At 42.2% G+C, this 17,673-nt stretch overlaps 3 protein-coding genes across 3 annotated transcripts in view; all 3 read right to left on the bottom strand.

The window, feature by feature from the left end:
• Positions 1-495: 495 nt before the first annotated feature.
• Positions 496-4,298, bottom strand: sumo3a (small ubiquitin like modifier 3a). Its single transcript, XM_040199746.2, has 4 exons — positions 4,069-4,298; positions 3,102-3,230; positions 2,898-2,969; positions 496-2,787 (listed from the first exon to the last, which is right to left on the bottom strand). The coding sequence occupies exons 1-4, from the start codon at positions 4,087-4,089 to the stop codon at positions 2,725-2,727; spliced, it is 285 nt and encodes a 94-aa protein (XP_040055680.1). The 5' UTR covers positions 4,090-4,298; the 3' UTR covers positions 496-2,724.
• A 958-nt stretch (positions 4,299-5,256) lies between these two features.
• Positions 5,257-10,406, bottom strand: pttg1ipa (PTTG1 interacting protein a). The gene is made up of 7 exons (XM_040200321.2): positions 10,076-10,406; positions 9,394-9,446; positions 9,105-9,213; positions 7,909-8,011; positions 7,174-7,239; positions 6,762-6,808; positions 5,257-6,049 (listed from the first exon to the last, which is right to left on the bottom strand). Exons 1-7 carry the CDS (start codon positions 10,161-10,163, stop codon positions 6,015-6,017), a joined length of 501 nt encoding a protein of 166 aa, XP_040056255.1. The 5' UTR covers positions 10,164-10,406; the 3' UTR covers positions 5,257-6,014.
• Positions 10,407-11,107: 701 nt separating this feature from the next.
• The window catches only part of myo10l1 (myosin X, like 1), a 33,931-nt gene continuing 27,365 nt past the window's right edge, over positions 11,108-17,673 (bottom strand). Inside the window, exons 35-43 of the mRNA XM_040199672.2 lie at positions 17,356-17,504; positions 17,072-17,220; positions 16,792-16,999; positions 16,530-16,666; positions 16,287-16,410; positions 15,538-15,888; positions 15,040-15,216; positions 14,739-14,930; positions 11,108-14,342 (exon numbers count right to left, since the gene is read on the bottom strand). Coding sequence (XP_040055606.2) covers positions 14,238-14,342; positions 14,739-14,930; positions 15,040-15,216; positions 15,538-15,888; positions 16,287-16,410; positions 16,530-16,666; positions 16,792-16,999; positions 17,072-17,220; positions 17,356-17,504 — 1,592 coding nt within the window. The 3' untranslated portion in view covers positions 11,108-14,237. The remainder of the gene's footprint in view (positions 14,343-14,738; positions 14,931-15,039; positions 15,217-15,537; positions 15,889-16,286; positions 16,411-16,529; positions 16,667-16,791; positions 17,000-17,071; positions 17,221-17,355; positions 17,505-17,673) is intronic.

Genomic DNA, 17,673 nt, shown 5'->3' with positions numbered 1-17,673 from the left:
ACAGACACGCCAGGCTATGAGTTAACTGGCACCACCTAGCGGCCCATTTTCTTTAGGACACGTGGCGTTTCCTTCTGTACTACTTGGGCGCACATGTTTAACAGACAAGACCTCGGGGGGAAATTGAGACCTCGTCTTGCCAAACGTACCACTACGCGGGGAAAAAGGGCTCTCTGAAGTCTGCAAAAAATTATTAAACATTACTATACTGAATGGTCAGTCATGGTGTATTCAAATATAAAAATATTCACCTTTGAGATTTTTGCTTGCTCATAATAACATGAGCACTTCCTTTATTCTTATATTCTTTTCAAAAATCTAAACACTTAATAATAATATAAAACAGGAGACGGAAATCTCTGACAGACCACCACGGGCAATTAAAGTTATCAATAAACCTTCTGCATGTGGATCTAAAGTATTATGAGAGACATTTCAATTCTTGACCCATTATGAAACATACAAACACAAAATAATGATTCTCACAACAGCATATCTGAGTACCAAACTATATTTATTGTATACAGTAGTAAAAGACCACAAATAATGTACAAATCAGTAGAGAACAAATAACATGACGTGACAAGATGTGGGCCCCGTTCTTTGTACATTACACGGCTGAGCTCATGTTATTTTGCTCAAAAGATCTCGGTCAAACAAACTCCGTTGTTCAATTGGAACAGTCTTGATGACTGTGCTCTTATTTTGCGTGACTGGAAAGCTAGAAACCAGGGTCGTTAACTTTTGGCTTGTGCAGAGTAATCACTCCCAGATTTAGCATTTCAATAGACCAAACTGTTTGGCCTCATGACTTGTTACTGACTGGAGACATTATGAAATATGGGTCTTCAAATTAAATTTTATATTTATTCATGCCAGAGTGGACAGTAGTGAATATTTCAGCGAGTAAGCATTTATGTTGAATATGAAATTGGGGAAAAGTCGTGTTCAAAGGGTAATTTAAGCTTTAAAATGCATGATCTAAAACACACAACTTGTTCAGAGATGACGATATCAATCTGTTAGCATCTTTGAAAACGTAGCCTTATGGGAAGAAAAAAAACAAACTTTAAAAACAGGGTTTCATGACACAACTCACTGAATAATTTAACACCGTTGCCAGTGTTCAGCACAATGACTACTTACTTTAACATCCTGACCGAATTGAAAAATCTAAGTCCGTCCATCAACCAAATGAAACTGTTGTCTGCGTAGAAAGAACGGGGCCCTGTGGGTGCAGAACCCTGTTCTCCCTGCCCGCACAGCAAATACAACAAACGTCATGCATCCTAGCCTGAACTGTAAAATATCGAAGACACTTGTGACCAATAAGGATGCCACTGTTTGCAGAACAGCAGTCAGGCTTCTCAACAAATTGCCTGAAACTCTGGCCCTGTGCACTTAAGGGAACAGCTTGGCAATCCACATCCGCAGTGAAAAGTGTCTTCTAAATGCGTTGTTTTTTTTAAAAACTTTTGTTGGAACTCCCTGCTCACCTGGAAAGCATCTCTTCAAAAACATACGTAGAATCAGTTGTCCCATCGCCCTATATTTACGAGACCAATACCGATGCGACAGCAGACCCCTAAACAGCGTTGAGGAGGGACCTTCCCAGTCAGTCGGACCAACCCACTACTTAAATTCTCCAAATTGTAAAACCCACAAGCGGAGCTACCTGTAAGCGTAACACAAGGACTGGCCACTGGCCGTTTCATCAGAAAACAAAGTATTCTACATCAAAAGACTATCTTACACAGCCAGACCCTTACCATCTCAAAGGATAAGTTAACAGCGCCCACCCCAACCCCATTAGGAATTTATCATAATGAGCGAATAAAGTCTGTACCATGGATACCCACAACCTTTCTCAATTAGTCAAAAACAAAGCAAATAACATCAATGAAATACAAACTCCCTTAAAATGTGACTGTTTCGACCTTGCAATTTCCTTTACGAGTGATCAAAGTACATCAAATATAAAGCCTAAGTTTGGTCTTTGGAGTATCGGTCCAAGCAACCCAACTTTTATCCAACGCTCACTCTGATACTTCTGTACAGGAGAATCAACAAGCTCCCTGGTTAATTTTTAAAAGAAAAAAAAAGAAAAGAAAATACAAAAGCATCGCAGGTCTTAATTAAAATACCTTTTAACAGAAGAGCAGGTCAGACAAAAAACACATTAGAGCAAAGTGAAATGGAAGGGCCCGTGTGTAAGAAGTTCCGATGGAGCTTCCGCTTCAAACCATTTTCATGCCCATTGACAAAAACCGGCGGAGCCTCGCGTCTGACCACGATGGATGAAAACTGTGACACACTACTGGATACTAAGCTTTCACCGGAGAATGAATGGGGAGTGCGAGATAAACCAGGAACAGCTGTGACGTGCTGTTGGTCCAATCACAGCCTGCGCGGCCAGGAGGAAACGTCCTGATTGGCCAGCGGGGAGACTGTTGACGCGCACAAAAGTTCAGTCCTGGCTTAGACACTACACAAACAGTTGAGGAGCCCCTCACACACCTGACGAAAAACCATGACAGACATCTTGAAACTGAAGAAATAAAATTCATTATCATTATTATAATGATAATGATAATAATAATAATAATAATAATAATAATAACAACGACGATAGGCAGAGGAGGCATGGAGGGGACAGTGAAAGTGGCTGGGGGGGAGGGGTGGGGAGAGGGCACTGAAGGTGGCCGTCAATGAGGTGGAGAGGGCTTAACAGTGGCCGCCTGTCTGCTGCTGGAAAACATCTATGGTGTCTTCATCTTCCATCTCCAGCTGAGAGAAGCAGAGGGGGAAAAGAGAGTTATCGTTTTACCATCATGCAGAAATCTGGTTGCAGTGAGGAATAGGATGATGCATCTGTGAGTAAGATAATAGGATCTTACCTGTGCAGGTGTATCCGTCTCATTGATAGGCTGGCCATCAAACCTGAACCTGATCTGCCTTATCGCCAGGCCCTGCAGGAGCAGCGAAAGACAAGAGGGTGAATGAAAGGATTTTTGGGTCAACGACAGCGAGGTAGAGAGTGTGCAAGTCGAGCAGATCGAGGTGTAGCATGTTGGGAGCGGAAGTCATTCCGATGGGCTCACCTGTCGGTCGCAGTACGCCTTCATTAGCTTGCTGAGCGGTGTGTGCCTTTTGATCTTAAACTGGACCACCGACCCATCTTGCCCTGCAACCTTGAGGTTGATGTGGTCGTTCTCGGTCTTTACTCCCTCCTGCAGAAAACCAAAAGGCGTTTGAGAATCAGGTAAAACAGCAGTAACGATGATGCCACAAACATCAAGAGCTCATTAAAGACTCAATACACAAGAGCACATAAAGACAGCAAAGTACCATAACAGCTACACGACTTCAGGCTGAAACTTTATAATAAGTCACTTAACGCCTGAACAAAATGTGAGGTTTCCACTATTCTGTCAATATTTGGACCCAAACAAAGTTACATGGTGCAGAGTTTTGCAGCCAGGTCACAATGCGTTACTTCAGTCACGGATGCTAACGTTAGCATGTTAGCTCCGGACTAGTCGGTCTGCACGGCAGCCCTTTAAGAAGACCGCTAAGTTTAGCTGCCGAGCTAACGATGCTAGCGCTTTTGTTTTGTTGTGCGGAGGCAAAAACAAACCCTGCGACGTTTAAACCACGACCGCAAGAAGCGCTCCGGTTATTTTACGTGCGTTCTTCGCCACCATTGGCGCTCTTTTATCGCCGCTGCAGTTGCGGCATTTATGGGGTTGCGGACATAACGTGGTCGCGTTTTGACAAAGAAAAAAAAATCCGCAAATGACAACCGTGGTGCGATTGCTGCGTTTGGCCGCAGTCTTCGAGACTTTAATTAGTTAGTCAGAATAAACCCGGTTACCACTTACAGCGTGTGCGCGCAGGTACGTGGAAACGGCTGCGCGGGTACTCATTCATTTGCGAAACAAACACTGCGCCGATTCAGAGAAACGTGCAAACCAGGCCATTTTTAGATTGCACATTGGAGAAATGGTTTGGCAGAAGCTCGACCCAGCCACCTCTTCAAACGTGCGGCTCTCTAAACCATCATCTTACCTTTGGCTTTTCCTCTGACATCTTGGCTGTATTTCGTGTGCGTGTTTTCAGAATATTCGGTTAATTGAGCGGAATTTGTCTTTCTGCCGCCTTGTGTCCTCTCCTTTCCTCCGCCGACGGGTACGCGCTTTGGACGTAAGTTGGACTTACACGATTGGTCCGTGAAGACCCCGTGACGACCAAACCGCGGGAGCGCGGAAACGGGGGCGCGCACCTATAACAAATACTCGAGCACGCGGACAGAATAACCTATGATGGCAGTACCATATCAACACCTCGGAGTACTCGTACTTTAGCGTGCATTTGTGGCAAACTAAGTTTAGAAACATTTGCATGCATAAGTTCACACTACAGTGCAATTAAAAACAATGTATGGCTTTGAAAAATAAAACATCGGCGCTAACACTCAGATGTTAGTGACAATGTGTTTGGGCCTTCGCCTTTCTGAACTGACTGCAAATTGTTTTTCCATATCTTAATATTATACTTAATACTTATTAGTCCTTTCTGAATTAGCTGTGAATTTATTTGTGCCCATAACAAAAGACGGAAGACTAATTGAACAACCTTCAAGAAAACCTCTAGCATAAAAATGAAGATTTTATGCCTCATGGTATTTTAAAAGAACCATTACAGCTATGTAATAATGGTTGCATGGTATGCAAGAGTATGCAATGGTAGAGTATACAATGGAGAGTATGCAATGGTATGCATAATAGCTGCAGTGAAGTATCCAAATTCAAAAAGGTCTGCCATTAAATATTTGTATCAACTAAATTGAAATGTGTTTATTATGCATACACTCACTAGTCCCTAATGTCTACAATAATAATACCAACTAATTTCTTTCAAATATAAGTACATAATATTTTGTAGTATTTATTTAATGAATTACATACATATCTAGTGATAGTTATTTTAATTTTCTTTGTCAATATCAATGGATGTCTTCAGAAAATTGGAATTCAGTATAGTCCTTTTTAAAAATCCACTATCCCATTATTTCACAATGATTTATCACAATTGTGTTTGTTATACAGAATTTTCAATTTATGCTCAGGATTCATTGAAACCAAATATTATTTTGGTGTAAAACAGCAGGTGTCAACCTTCGGCCTCTAAAGAACTTGGGCAAAGAGTTTTAAACTTCTCAAAATCGGGTACTAGAGCCACGACAGATTTAATCAATGAACTTTCACCTTTTAATAACACAGTTTTAATAAAAGCACAGTGCAGACAACATACAAGCAATAAAAGTATCTGCACTAATTGAATAATTAATCCAAAGTCTTCTATTTAGAATTACGGCAAATGTAGAATTACATAAACATCCAAATCCACGATCAACAAATTAAAAAATCCAAAATGAATTGAACTGAAAATGTTTTTTTGTGAAACATACATACCTAGATTTTGACAAGGAATGAGGCAATTTGGAACTAGAGAGGAAATCTACATCCAAGTACAAAAATAGGCTATCATTCCCAGAGAAGATTGCTAAATCAGCAGCAACTCAGAGGAGTAAAATAGATTTACAGGTGCAACAGATTTTAATTAGACAAAACAGAATTGATTTTTTCTTTTCCCCATTTTGTACAATTAAACTTGAGTTATTCCTAATAAATAGTACAACTAGACGTATTCTATAAGAGCCACAGGGAAGACTATTGTAGTATTGAAGAACACTGCTGCAACACGTCTATTCTAGCTTTTAGTTACAGCCTCTTAGGTCAGCACATTGAACACAACATCCTTGTTCATTGGCTGGAGGAAGCCAGACAAGCCTGACTTCATATCTCTATATAGAAATGCATAGATATGGATACATACAAAACAACGCACACTTTTTTTAAATTATAGTTTACAGACATTCTCATGCCTGCAAAACATGTTGATGTATCATGCATGAGAGGTCGGAGTTCAGGGAAAAACAGAAGAGTCGTGGTTTAGAATTTGGAGTATGGGTTTGGCCCACTTAGACCTGGAGAAACAAAACACAATCAGTGGGGTCATTGGTATGAGAAAGTATTCTGAGGTTATGGGGATTATGGTTTCCTTACTGGGAGTGAGACAAGAGGAACGGTGACACCCATGTTTGCCAGTTAAATATAAAGCTACCAAAATCAGGTTGCTTACTTAAGCTTTGCACAAATACTGGAAAGAAAAGGGAAACAGCAAGCCTGGCTCTGTATGAAGGTACATAAAGTGCTTACTAGCACCTCTTAGGTTCACTTATTAACGCATTATATTGTGATCATATAGATCTAAATACCACAGTGTAAAACAGCACACCAACACTAGTTTTTGAGGCGACTTGTGGGTCCAGGGAGCAACTGTACCGCCAAAATGTCACTTTTACACGTTTGTTTTTGATAGGATTAAGGGTCTTAATAATGCCATAACGTCTTCATTTGTGATCTTTGGAGGTAAATCTTTAACAGGGTAGCTGTTTTTCCCCCCCCGACTTTTTCCAGTCTCAGTGCTGTGCATCGCTAAGCTCACTGGCTGTTGGTAGCGTCAGATTTACTACAAACATGCCATTGGTGTAATTATTTTCATGTAAGCTTTAGTTAGAAATCATATAGGCACATTTTCTAAAAACATCTAATAATTTGTTCATTCATTTCGATCAAGTGTTAACCTGAGAAAGCTCAATTTCATTCAGCGTTTTCTATGAAAAAGTGTTCTCTCACCATATTTCTTCCGGACGTCGTCATGTCTCTGTTTCATTTCTGCCCGCCTGTAAAGACAAAGCATTCTCCTGAGTGACAGTGGGACAGTGACCATAATAATATTTTGAACACGCCTAAAAGTCATGTGGCCACAAACCAGTTCTGACAGGTAACAATTTGGCGTGTGCTATTGTGTGCTATGAAGGAAACGGATTTGGATCATGAAGATTCTGTAACATGACACCATCCAACACATTAAGGTTAAAAGACTACTTGAGAGCGGTAACACAGGACATTTTAGGTGGTGATGGACAAGATTTCTTGGAACATGTTTCTGCACAGGGGAGCCAACTCCAGATAAAGATGCACTCTCAATAAAACAGACAGATAAGGCTTGAAACTCTTTGCGTTCACAAAAGATTATTGTTCTCACCTTTCCTCCTGCTTGGTTCTCGTCTTATTAGCCTGTTTCTCCATCTTGGCCTCCGCCCTTTTGGATCTGACACACAATAAATTACAGTTTGTACTGTATGTGGCCATATTATCTTGACAAGGGGGAAATGTCTCAACATAGATCATAATCACATAGCATGGACAAAGGAATCCATCCGACAGAGAGTTCTTTCTCCAGCCTTAAACACAGCCAACTATCCTTAAACCCTCTGGGACAATATCTGTGTACCGAAGGTTAGACATTCTTTGTAACTGCTTAAACTGGCTAACTGATAAAACGCTCATCAAACAGAATATTCTACAAATCACCATGAATCCATCACCTTCCCTTTTCCGCAGACTAAAGCGGCTGTGTGCTACTTATACTGATAAGGGGCGATACAGCTCCATATCTCAGAAGGTTAGATTGATTTTTATGGAAACATAGTTGAAAGGGGTAGAGGGAGAGAGATGGGATACGGCGTTAAACAGGCAAAACACAGAAAAACCGGATATACATCTAAACAATAAAACATTTCCTGTTTTTTTACTTTTCACGGAATTTACACTAAAATAACAGTTGTCATCATTGTGAGAGCGTATAATATTGTTTTACACATGGCTCGTCAGATGGGTTCCACTTAGCATCGAGATTTAGGAATGATGTTTGAGCTTTTTCCAGAAGGTCATCATACAAGTACTCGGTCAATGCGGTTGCGTCCTTTCAAACACTTACCCAAAGTTCTCACACTTGCAGCAGCAGAACAGGCAGACCAGGAAGGCGATGATGATTATTCCACCAATCACTGCCAACGTGATTATCAACGTCTGGAAGTTCACTAGACAGGAGAACACAATGTCAAACTAATTCTACGCCTTTTGGGTTTCTCTCGCTGGCACGGTCACTCTAATCTCTGTATGCACGATGGCTATAAATGACCGGAGCATTCTCACCCACTGACCTTCAGGTGCTTGATAAGGCTCGTATGTTTATCCTGTACTGTTTGAATTTGGCTACTGGTACCGCTGCCCTCAAAAATCCTTAACTGAATTAGACCATTGTGAGCAATGGGGATTTCTTTGTCTCAGTACTTATTTGCAATTAACCATTACATGCCAGATATGCGTTGCTGCTTATGTTTACCTGGGATGGAATTACAGCCACCTAATCTGATGCAAGTATTTTCTGTGGCCATTGGAATACATTTATTGAGCTTATTTTATGTTGTATAAAATTACCTTTATGTATGAATATATATTAGCATTGCTGGTAAACTGCAGCCTACTTTGATCAACTGCTGTGTTGTTATTGGCACGTTTAATATATATTAACTTTATTTAAAATAAATTTAACTAAGTACATTGCACTTTTTAGTGTAAACACATCATTTTGATGCAATTTTAAACAACTATTATCTACATTTATTTAATTGTCAGTGAAATAATTTACCTCATTTGATAAGGTAAACATTCAGGAACCAAATACAGTAAAACATTTCACATTAATAAGGGGAAAGCATGTTAGCTTCAGTTTTTAAGGAATATGTTACGTTGATGAAAGGACACCACGAAACATTTTCACACATTATCTGTTGTGGAAAACAACTGAATTTAGTATTGCTTGGCCCTCATTACAATTTTCTGTACATGACCCACAATGAGCCATTGAAGAAAGTTGGAAATCATTAGTTGGTCGACTCAGTAATCGATTGACAGAATATGAATCAACAGCTTTTGTTTTAGAACTGATTAATGTCATCCATTTGTTTCTCAAATACAATATACGGCGTTTCTCTTAAATCATTTTTAATTAATGATCTTTGGTGTATGCACTGAATGGAATCATTTATGATATATAATTCCGGTACCTCATACGTGGATAAAGATTGTGGATCTGCGTGTGTGTGTGTGTGTGTGTGTGTGTCCTCTTACTCCAGCAGAGCCCCCAGCGTGCGTCATTCAGTGGACAGAGTGCATGGGGAGGAAGGATGGTCCTCGCTGGATACGTTAGACACATCTTGGTCTTGATGCACCAAAGGCACTGTAGAAATACCAGAACCATATGAACAAACAACTCATGCCCATTATTGGACACACACGCACTAAAATGAGAAAATGGAGCAAAAAGGGTGGGAATGGATGACAGAGCAGGTACTCCTCAAACCAGTTGAACAACTTTAGCCACAGGCTGAAGTTCCAACACACACGCAGCAGGATTTACCGTCACATTCTGCAGACATTCCTCGCAGCTCGTCCCATTCTTCGTCTCACACGCTGTGGGAGGCGGGGAGGGGAAAGGCAATTCAGTTAGAACACCCAAAACCATCCTCAAAAAAAGGCAACTGAGCGAGGGAAGTCAGTCAAACACGGTTACTGTGAGAGCACCAAACATTTCCCACAGAGAAAGTGCTCCGAGCTGAATGCGGCCTTGTGCTCACTGGGGATTTTTGGGTAAACTACTGCTGATCCTCCTGGGGCATTTTCCATGGAGACAGAACAGTAAACACAGACCAGTATTATCGGCACAGTGCGTGGGGCAACAGCTTGTTCCGTCAAATAAAGTGTATCATTGTTATGCGCAGGGTGCGTTTGTTACTCTGAAACAGAACACCTGAGGAAGGAGCTGTGACCTAATGGAGACATTGTACCTGCTGACTAACCTTTCCCGAGATTTTCTCAAGTATGATAAATGGGTTTAAACCAGACTGTTCATCCGAACAATGGAGTATAATTCAAGACCGCGGCTCAACGAACGTGTTTTCTTTACTCACATTATTTCAACAGAAAGCGTCAGAAACAAGGAACTGAAAACATTACAGTCAGTCATAGCGTGGATTTGTGAAACAAAAAAAACAAAAACAACGCAGTTTAGTAACCGCAGAGTCACTGCTTCCACCTCCTACCTTTGCCAGGTGCGGAAGTCTGAGCGAAAACTGTCGCCAAACCGAAAAGAAGCAGGAGAGCAGCAGCTAAACTCCGCGAATCCATCATCACGACGCCTCGATGCTGGTTATTCCGCAGACTTTTCCTCTGAGAGGATTTGGAAAACTCGTGAGCGCAAAAGCCGGAAATGTTTTGGCTGCCGAAACTGGAAAAGTGATCCTTCTTCTACAAGGAACCAAAAGCCGAATCCCGACGCACGCCCATTACGCACGGAAGACAAAAGGGGGGAGGCGTGCGTGCGCGTCTGTGCCGTGTTTATCTGGGCTGGCGCATGCTTCTGCGTCTGCGTCGACGCACTCGTTTCAATTCATGGTTCAAAAAGTTTTGCGTGTGTTGCAGAGCAATTCACCGCCAGAACAACAGGTGGAGTGACGTGTTTTGTTGAAGACGACCTAGAGAGTCACGTCTATTTATTGATTTATTTATCATAGACTTTATTGCCCCGTGCATCGCCACTGCTGCTTTTCATCGCGGACACATTTGCCCCGTATTTTCCTCCACAACTTTGTGCACTTCTCGACCGGCGTTTGCGGCGATCTCCCTCTATGAATCCAACGCACCGCTTCTACAACCCGCAAATGACGGCTTGTATAAGCGGTCATATTTACGAATTTCTTCCCACAAAAGTTCTTCAATCTGATCCGTTCTCTCGTAAACATTCTTCGTTTTAATAATGGTGCTATTGGGCTATGAAAGCGGAAATGTGAGACTCCGTAAAGGACGTAGTTAGCGGACCAATCGCAGCCTCCCGCAGCAAGGGGGTCTTGCGTCTGCGTCGCTCTGAAAACACAGAAGCATAAACTAGGTTTAATGCGTACTCTACATTATAAAGCAAAAGTACCAAGTCAGCATTGTAAAAAAAATAAAAGTAAAGTAAAGAACTTTAAGTACAATGCTGCCTCCTGAAATGCAGTGGAAGTATAGTAAGTAAGTAGTAAACAACATAAATGGAGCCTAAATTAACAAATCGAATCCCCAGACAACATGAAATAGAGGACAATAATTCCAATAATTTATTAAAGCATACTTTTGTAAAGCCAGTTACAAATAAAAAAAAGAACACACATATCTCTCTCTTTCTCATTTTTTTTCTTAACGAGCACAATGTTTACTATGTTGATGATGATAATAAGCATAACATAAGATAAGAATGGGCCCCACTCTGGCCGCCTGCGGCTGATAACAGGACCCGGGTTGATGAAGTTGCCCTTGGAAACGATCAGAAATCTCAATTCGATTTATTGTTGATTGTTATCTCTGCTCACATTTCAGCAACGGGCAACTTCTTCCTACTCAGTGTAATATCAGTGACAGACATAACCGTAGATGTAGAATGATTTGAACAGACAGATGCTCCATAATTATGGCTTACGGGTTCGCTGGTTCTCTCATTTTAGCCCAACTAAAATAACCTAAAGTTCAAACAGGAGCCTGTCAGTTTGTTCTGTTTATTCTAGGCCTATAGGCCGGTTCCCAGTGGGCTGCATGTGTGCAACTAGGGCCAAAGCTACCGTTGAGGAAACTGAGGTCATGTCCTGGGTCATTTTCTAGAAATTTTGGGTAATTGAGCAAAAGTGGTTTAAGTCCTATATATATCAGTAGACTAATAACCAAAGAAATCTGCCATTTCCTCAACAAATTGTATTTCATGTAACGTGGGCTCTGAAACATCATGAAATCACGTGGGGGAATAAAATCCACAACCACATCCATAACTAAACTTCAAACTTCAAATAGGAAATATTCCATATCATATCATTTTGGTGTGTTTTATATCATTTTCTAAAGGGCAGGGGTTGGTTTGGGGGTTGAAAGTTTTGACCTCAGTCAAGACTCATGACCTCAGTATTTCTCTGCCCCTCCCCCGAAAATCCAGGCTTTGGGTCCAAAAGTGGCCCTGCTGATAAACAGCAGACAATACCCCCATAAGAAGTTTAACTTCCTTTAAATATCTGCTGTTGTATAGTTTGATAGTTTATGAAACACTTTATTAACAAAGATGTTTTATAGGGTTGCTGCCATCTCTCTGCAGGGCCACAGATTTAGGTGAAAGAACATTGACTTTCATCCAAAAACATACACAGACACACACACTCACACACACACAGAGAATCAGTGATGACTGTCAGTATTCCCAGTGCACAATTAAAACCCTCTCTGTGCCCATATCCTCACAGTGCCTTTTCTGCTCTGCCTTGACTGAAACTAAAAATAACCAATACATTGTGTTACACATTATCCTCCCAAACACACTTTGCAATACATACAGTTCAATAAGAATTAAGAAACCCCTAGCCCTAATAATTCCATGCTTTTCCATTTAACTCACAATCACAACACCATTCTTTGATAAAAGTTAGTCATGTAAATACATCTTATTTCCAATGAATACACTCATAATAAACACTTCTCATTTCCCTTTTCTTTTCCAACTGGTAAACCATAAATACACACACATGCACGCACGCACGCACGCACACACACACACACACACACACACACACACACACACACACACACACACACACAGCATCATTCCAGACACAGCACTTCAGGGTGGTTAAGATAGCACAGGGCATACAGTACAGTAATACTAGTAGTATCATTATTAAAAGTCACATTAATAAACAGGTTGGAAACACAGACAAACTGGAGCTCTTATGTATTTTTGTTTAAGTTACTGAATTTCAAAAAATAAATGAAGTGAGAACAGCATGAGCAGATAAGAGTACACAATAATCTATGGCTCCAATTAATGCTGCAGAGTGAGTCTCGCAGGCAACGACAACGGTAAAACCATGAAAACACTGTGGAAACACGACCACCACAGCAGCCTGTCTCATTAGAGTCTGTTTTTACTATAAATTCATCTTCCAGTCACATTAATGGCACAGCCAGTGAATGAAGTACAGTGTTGGCATCATATCCGGAAGTACGGTGGTCATTATTCACGCCATTCATTTGCATGTATTTAACACAAGGGGTGTCACATTGCATTTGGTATGGCATTTATATACTGTACAGTGCAGCGTCCACTGAAATATTCAATATTAACTCTTAGAATGTGTGATATACGGTACAAAACAATACATGTTGGTTTAGTTTAAGTGTACGTGTATGTGAATATACAATAGATATTTGCACTGTGTGTTACATGTAGACATATATAGGAAAATGATTCGACTCATACTATTCTGGTTGATATTGTTCTACTTGTAGTGTGAGGGTGTTAACCATGCAGGGACTCTCCGTGTCCATGACCAGAGAGCCTCCAAAGGAAAACCTCTATTCTTTTTATTTGCGAGAATATCTATTTGATATTATTCAGAAAGGTTTTCTTTGGCTGTGTTCTTTTTCTTGTGGCCACACGGTGGCACTGACGAGTGAGCGAGTGAACACTCTGTCGGGCAACGGAGCTCATTTTCCCATGTAGCAGCCGGGAGAAGAATCCTCATCGAGTCCGCTTTTTTCAGATGTGACACGGCTGATGTGACGGGTAAACGACAGAGACAAAAGCAAGCAAGAAATAAGCGTAATAACTCAATACCGAGAGCAAACAAAGATGCAACAGGAGCGAGGACACGTGAAGAGTAAGAGAGAGAGTCTTGAAATTGGAGGAGAGAGAAAGATTCAGCTGGGCAAGAGTGGCTGTCTTCTGTGTGGCAGTGCACTGGGGATTTGGGTAGGGAGGGAGGGACACGGACTGGGACAGGGCGGCGGAGTTGTGCTTGTTGTTACTGAGTTGAGTCCGGAAAGGGAACGGTTTGGAGTGTGCTTCAACATCTACATGCAGGACTGGAACTGGTGGGTTCATGTAATTTTTACACGCCGTCCCGAAAAATGCATGTCGTTTTCTTGGTCATGCACGTGTCTGAATAGATCCCTCACCCCCTTTTGTCCTTTATAAGTGAGAGCCAGGACAGTAGAGTGCGCCTTTGGCTTCTGTGTCCACCTCTATCTGGCTTTCCCCCCCCCCCATTCGATCATCCACCGCTCTTCTTTGAGGAATACTAGCTGGCTGGTGCGACTGCCTCCATTAATAAAAACAACCAACCGATGCACGTGGCTCCAAGCATCCGTCTTCCTTGGATGAAAGCGAGGGCTCTAACTGGTTTGTGGCAATCACCTGACCCAGGAACTAGTGATGCTGGTCACTGACATGATGCTGCAGCGTTTCTTCACCACCATGTTAATGTAGGCCCTCATGATTTTGGTGATCTCCCCTACCTGGAGAGAGAGGAGAATGTGATTTGTCCTCATCAGGATTCTATCAAATGATCATCTTTTGGTGAAATGAAAGGTACACGGCGAATTGGCAAACATTTCCATAAAGATAAGGGATTCACAAGAATAGAAAAAAATATAGAAAAATCAAAGCAGCAGAAGCAGAGACAATCGGGGAAACATAAAGTCCCAGCAGATATGAAAGAATGAAAAAAGGAACGCCGGCATAAAGAACCACCAACTTAATGATCTCACTTTCTTACCCAGTCGGATCAGCATCAAGTCAAAAGATCAACTACCGTACCCAATATTTTCTAGATCAAACAATTAATCAATGATATAAATAACATGTTGTTGTAAAGGAGGAAAAGAAAAAAGAAAACATGGATAATGACTCACCAGTGGCGTCTCAAAGAACATTTCCCTCTCGTCCACGATGACCTTGTAGGTACACGGCTGCGAAGCGCCAAAGAAGGTGATGTGTTCGTACTGAAAGGTCTCCAGTGGCTTTGGTTCACCGCGTTTATACACCGACACATTGTCAGCACTCACACTCAGCCACAGATCGTGAGGGAAACCTCCTTCTTTGCACTGAAAACACAAAGGAAACATAGGAGAAGGAAAAAGAAGATGTTTCTTGTCAGGTATTTTTCTTTTTGCAAATCTCTGTGATGCATCATTTCCTCTGTCGTTTCCTCACCTCCACGTCAAACAGAGTGGACCCATATCCAGGCCACTCTTTGATAATACTCATGTATTTTAGCATGGCCTGATGCTGAGGCATGCCCTGCAACCGGGTCCACTTCTCCAGAACACTCGTCCGCGTGGCCGACGTCTCCTCCTTCACCCACATCTCCAGCATCTGCTCCTCCTCCACCTGCAACAACACGGGTCAGCCGGTCTATCACAAGACTCTGTCCAACTCAGTTTGAAAGCATTCCAGTTACTTTGAAGGTCCTACATTTAGTAAACCAGACAGATTTGATGAGCTCATGAGAAATCAGCAGAACGCATTAATCCATCACGACATGCCACACTTTTAACTGGAAAATTACCTGCAAATGCAGTTGGAAAAAGTAAAAAGACTGTTCTTAGCGTTTTAACTCTTTCACTATGTAATTTCAAACTTTCATTAGTTGTGTAATCCTTGTCTAGTTTTTTGCAGCAAATGGGCTGAAGCTTCACTTCCACCACTGACCTTCTGCTTCTTCAGCGAGCCAGTCTTGAAGCTTCTCCTCAGGGTGCCGTCCAGGAAGCTTGGGGTCCTTCGTTTCTCTGCCCCGCCCCCGACACCTCCCTGTCCTCCTATCGCTCCTTTCCCATCTGCTGGTCCTCCTCCAGCTACTCCGGCCCCACCGGCTGCCCCGACGCCCGGTTTGGTGGAGTGAATGATGCGATTGCGTAGACGTCCGATTGGATAAACGTTTCCCAAGCTCCACCCGGCCCTCCCGGCCCCGTCGCCGTGGAGATACTGGAGACGTAAAGCGGCCAGGTGCTGCAAAGTCTCCTCCGAGGCCGGGAAGTGACCACTTATCAAAGACTCATGAGCCTGAGAGCCAAACAACAAGATGATAATTTGTTACATTTTGTAGAAGTGTTGATAGCAATCAATAACTCACTAATTTAACAATATCCCTTTATCTAATGTAGATTTGTGGTTTTTACATTATATAATACTTATTCCCTTCTAAAGCTTCAAGCAAACTACATTTGCTTTCATAAAATTCCATGTATTTAAATGATTTCAAATTTAAAGTAACAATAATAATATCAGTCATAAATCTGTCCAGCCCATTCAAAAATATTCTATTCTAATTCAAGTGATCACTAGTGGTATACATGTTCGAGAAATACTAGAAAGTAAGGATCAATTGGGAGAAAATAATAAGTAATTAATAACTCGTTCCTTCTTTTTAAGAAATTGTTGTGCAGTAGTGTGAAGCTCACCTGCTCAAACATGAACGCAAACTCCACTCCTTCTTTTGGCATGCTCTCTACATCCAAGAAGCAGTAGAGCTTGAAGTAGAGTTTCCATTCTCCTTCCTCCTCCTCTTCTTCGCTGCCTGCCAACCTTGAAAAATACAGACACAGGGCTAAGTTCTTGTGGAGATTTATACAATGCAGTAGCTGGTTGGAAATGGCTCTAAAACAGCATTTAGACTCCTGACAGCGATATACAGTAAAGTCTACCGCTCAAACTTGGCGAGAACGTCGGCCACGATCACTCTGCTCTCCAGAGCTCGGTCTGTGCAGGTGTTGTGCTCAAACAGAGAGAACAGGTTTTTGCTCTCCTCCATGGCCAAACCTCTGATCAGCTTCTCCACGACCTGCAACATAAAAAAAGCCCCCACCAAGCAGTTTGTAACAGCAAACCACAATTCAAACACCAGCTCTTGCACTGCGTCTTCAAGGATGTGTCCGTGTGTGGGTGTATTTGTGTATATATGTGCACCTCTCCAGCTGTGGTGTGTGAATTGATGGAGATCTTGCAGGAGCCTCCTCCGTGGCAATAGACAGTGGTGCTCATCTCCTGTCTCACCAGCAGGGCAGCGATCTCCTCCTGAGAGGGAACAAACTCACGGGCCTTGGTCTTCTTCAGGGATTCCCCCACGAAGCTGGTGTAACGCTCGATCTCCGTGCCAGGGTAACGCTCCCGCACCCTGAGTGGGATCATATTTATTACACATCCACCCTATGAGTTAAAAAGGAAAAAGCACAATGCAGACACACACCTCTTGAGGTGAAAGCGAAGGTATCTGAGGATGACTCGACTGGGCAGGAAGGTGCAGCTCATGCAGGTGAGCAGATGCCAGTGGGCCCGATTGGCCGGGCTGTTCGGCTGAGGCACGTGATTTGTCTGCTTGATCACCTGACAGTATACCTGAAACACAGAAATGTGGGTTAGAGATTGAATTACTGTTTTATCAGCATTCGATGACAAACAAACATGTGTTTTAACACTTTATTAACAAAAGCACTTTGCTGCTGAGATGAGAGGAGACTGCCAATGAAGTACCTCGTCCCTGAGGGGGCGCAGGTCCTGGCAGGTCTGCAGGATGCCCTGAATGATGGGCACCGTGTCTGCCAGCGTTTCCATCTCCTGCAGTGAGTTGAAAACTCGCACAGCCTCATCCTGCAGACTGGCATAGCCCTGCTGCCTTTGGACTGCACGCAGACAAGAGACAAGAAGCAAAAAGTGATTGAGGACAGAGAAGGAGAAAGAAAGGCCATGTGGCGTGGGACATATACGAGGACTGATTTCAGCAAATCATTCATGAAAGTCAGGGAATTGTTCTGTATCTTTGTGCAGGTAGGAGCAAAATATATCTTATAT

This window comes from Gasterosteus aculeatus, chromosome 15 (genome assembly GCF_964276395.1).
Source record: "Gasterosteus aculeatus chromosome 15, fGasAcu3.hap1.1, whole genome shotgun sequence".
Classification (NCBI taxonomy): Eukaryota; Metazoa; Chordata; class Actinopteri; order Perciformes; family Gasterosteidae; genus Gasterosteus; species Gasterosteus aculeatus.
Note: the sequence above shows the minus strand (reverse complement) of the source record. Positions and strands in the feature narration are given on the sequence as shown.

Excerpts from the sequence above, each read along its gene's own strand:
- sumo3a (XM_040199746.2), bottom strand. The coding sequence starts at position 4,089 with ATGTCAGAGGAAAAGCCAAAG. Across the intron at positions 2,970-3,101 it reads AGGCGTACTGCGACCGACAG|GGCCTGGCGATAAGGCAGAT; the intron begins GTGAGCCCATCG and ends CTGCTCCTGCAG. Across the intron at positions 2,788-2,897 it reads AGACGGATACACCTGCACAG|CTGGAGATGGAAGATGAAGA; the intron begins GTAAGATCCTAT and ends TGCTTCTCTCAG.
- pttg1ipa (XM_040200321.2), bottom strand. The coding sequence starts at position 10,163 with ATGATGGATTCGCGGAGTTTAGCTGCTGCTCTCCTGCTTCTTTTCGGT. Across the intron at positions 9,447-10,075 it reads GACTTCCGCACCTGGCAAAG|CGTGTGAGACGAAGAATGGG; the intron begins GTAGGAGGTGGA and ends CGCCTCCCACAG. Across the intron at positions 8,012-9,104 it reads ACGCTGGGGGCTCTGCTGGA|TGAACTTCCAGACGTTGATA; the intron begins GTAAGAGGACAC and ends TCTCCTGTCTAG.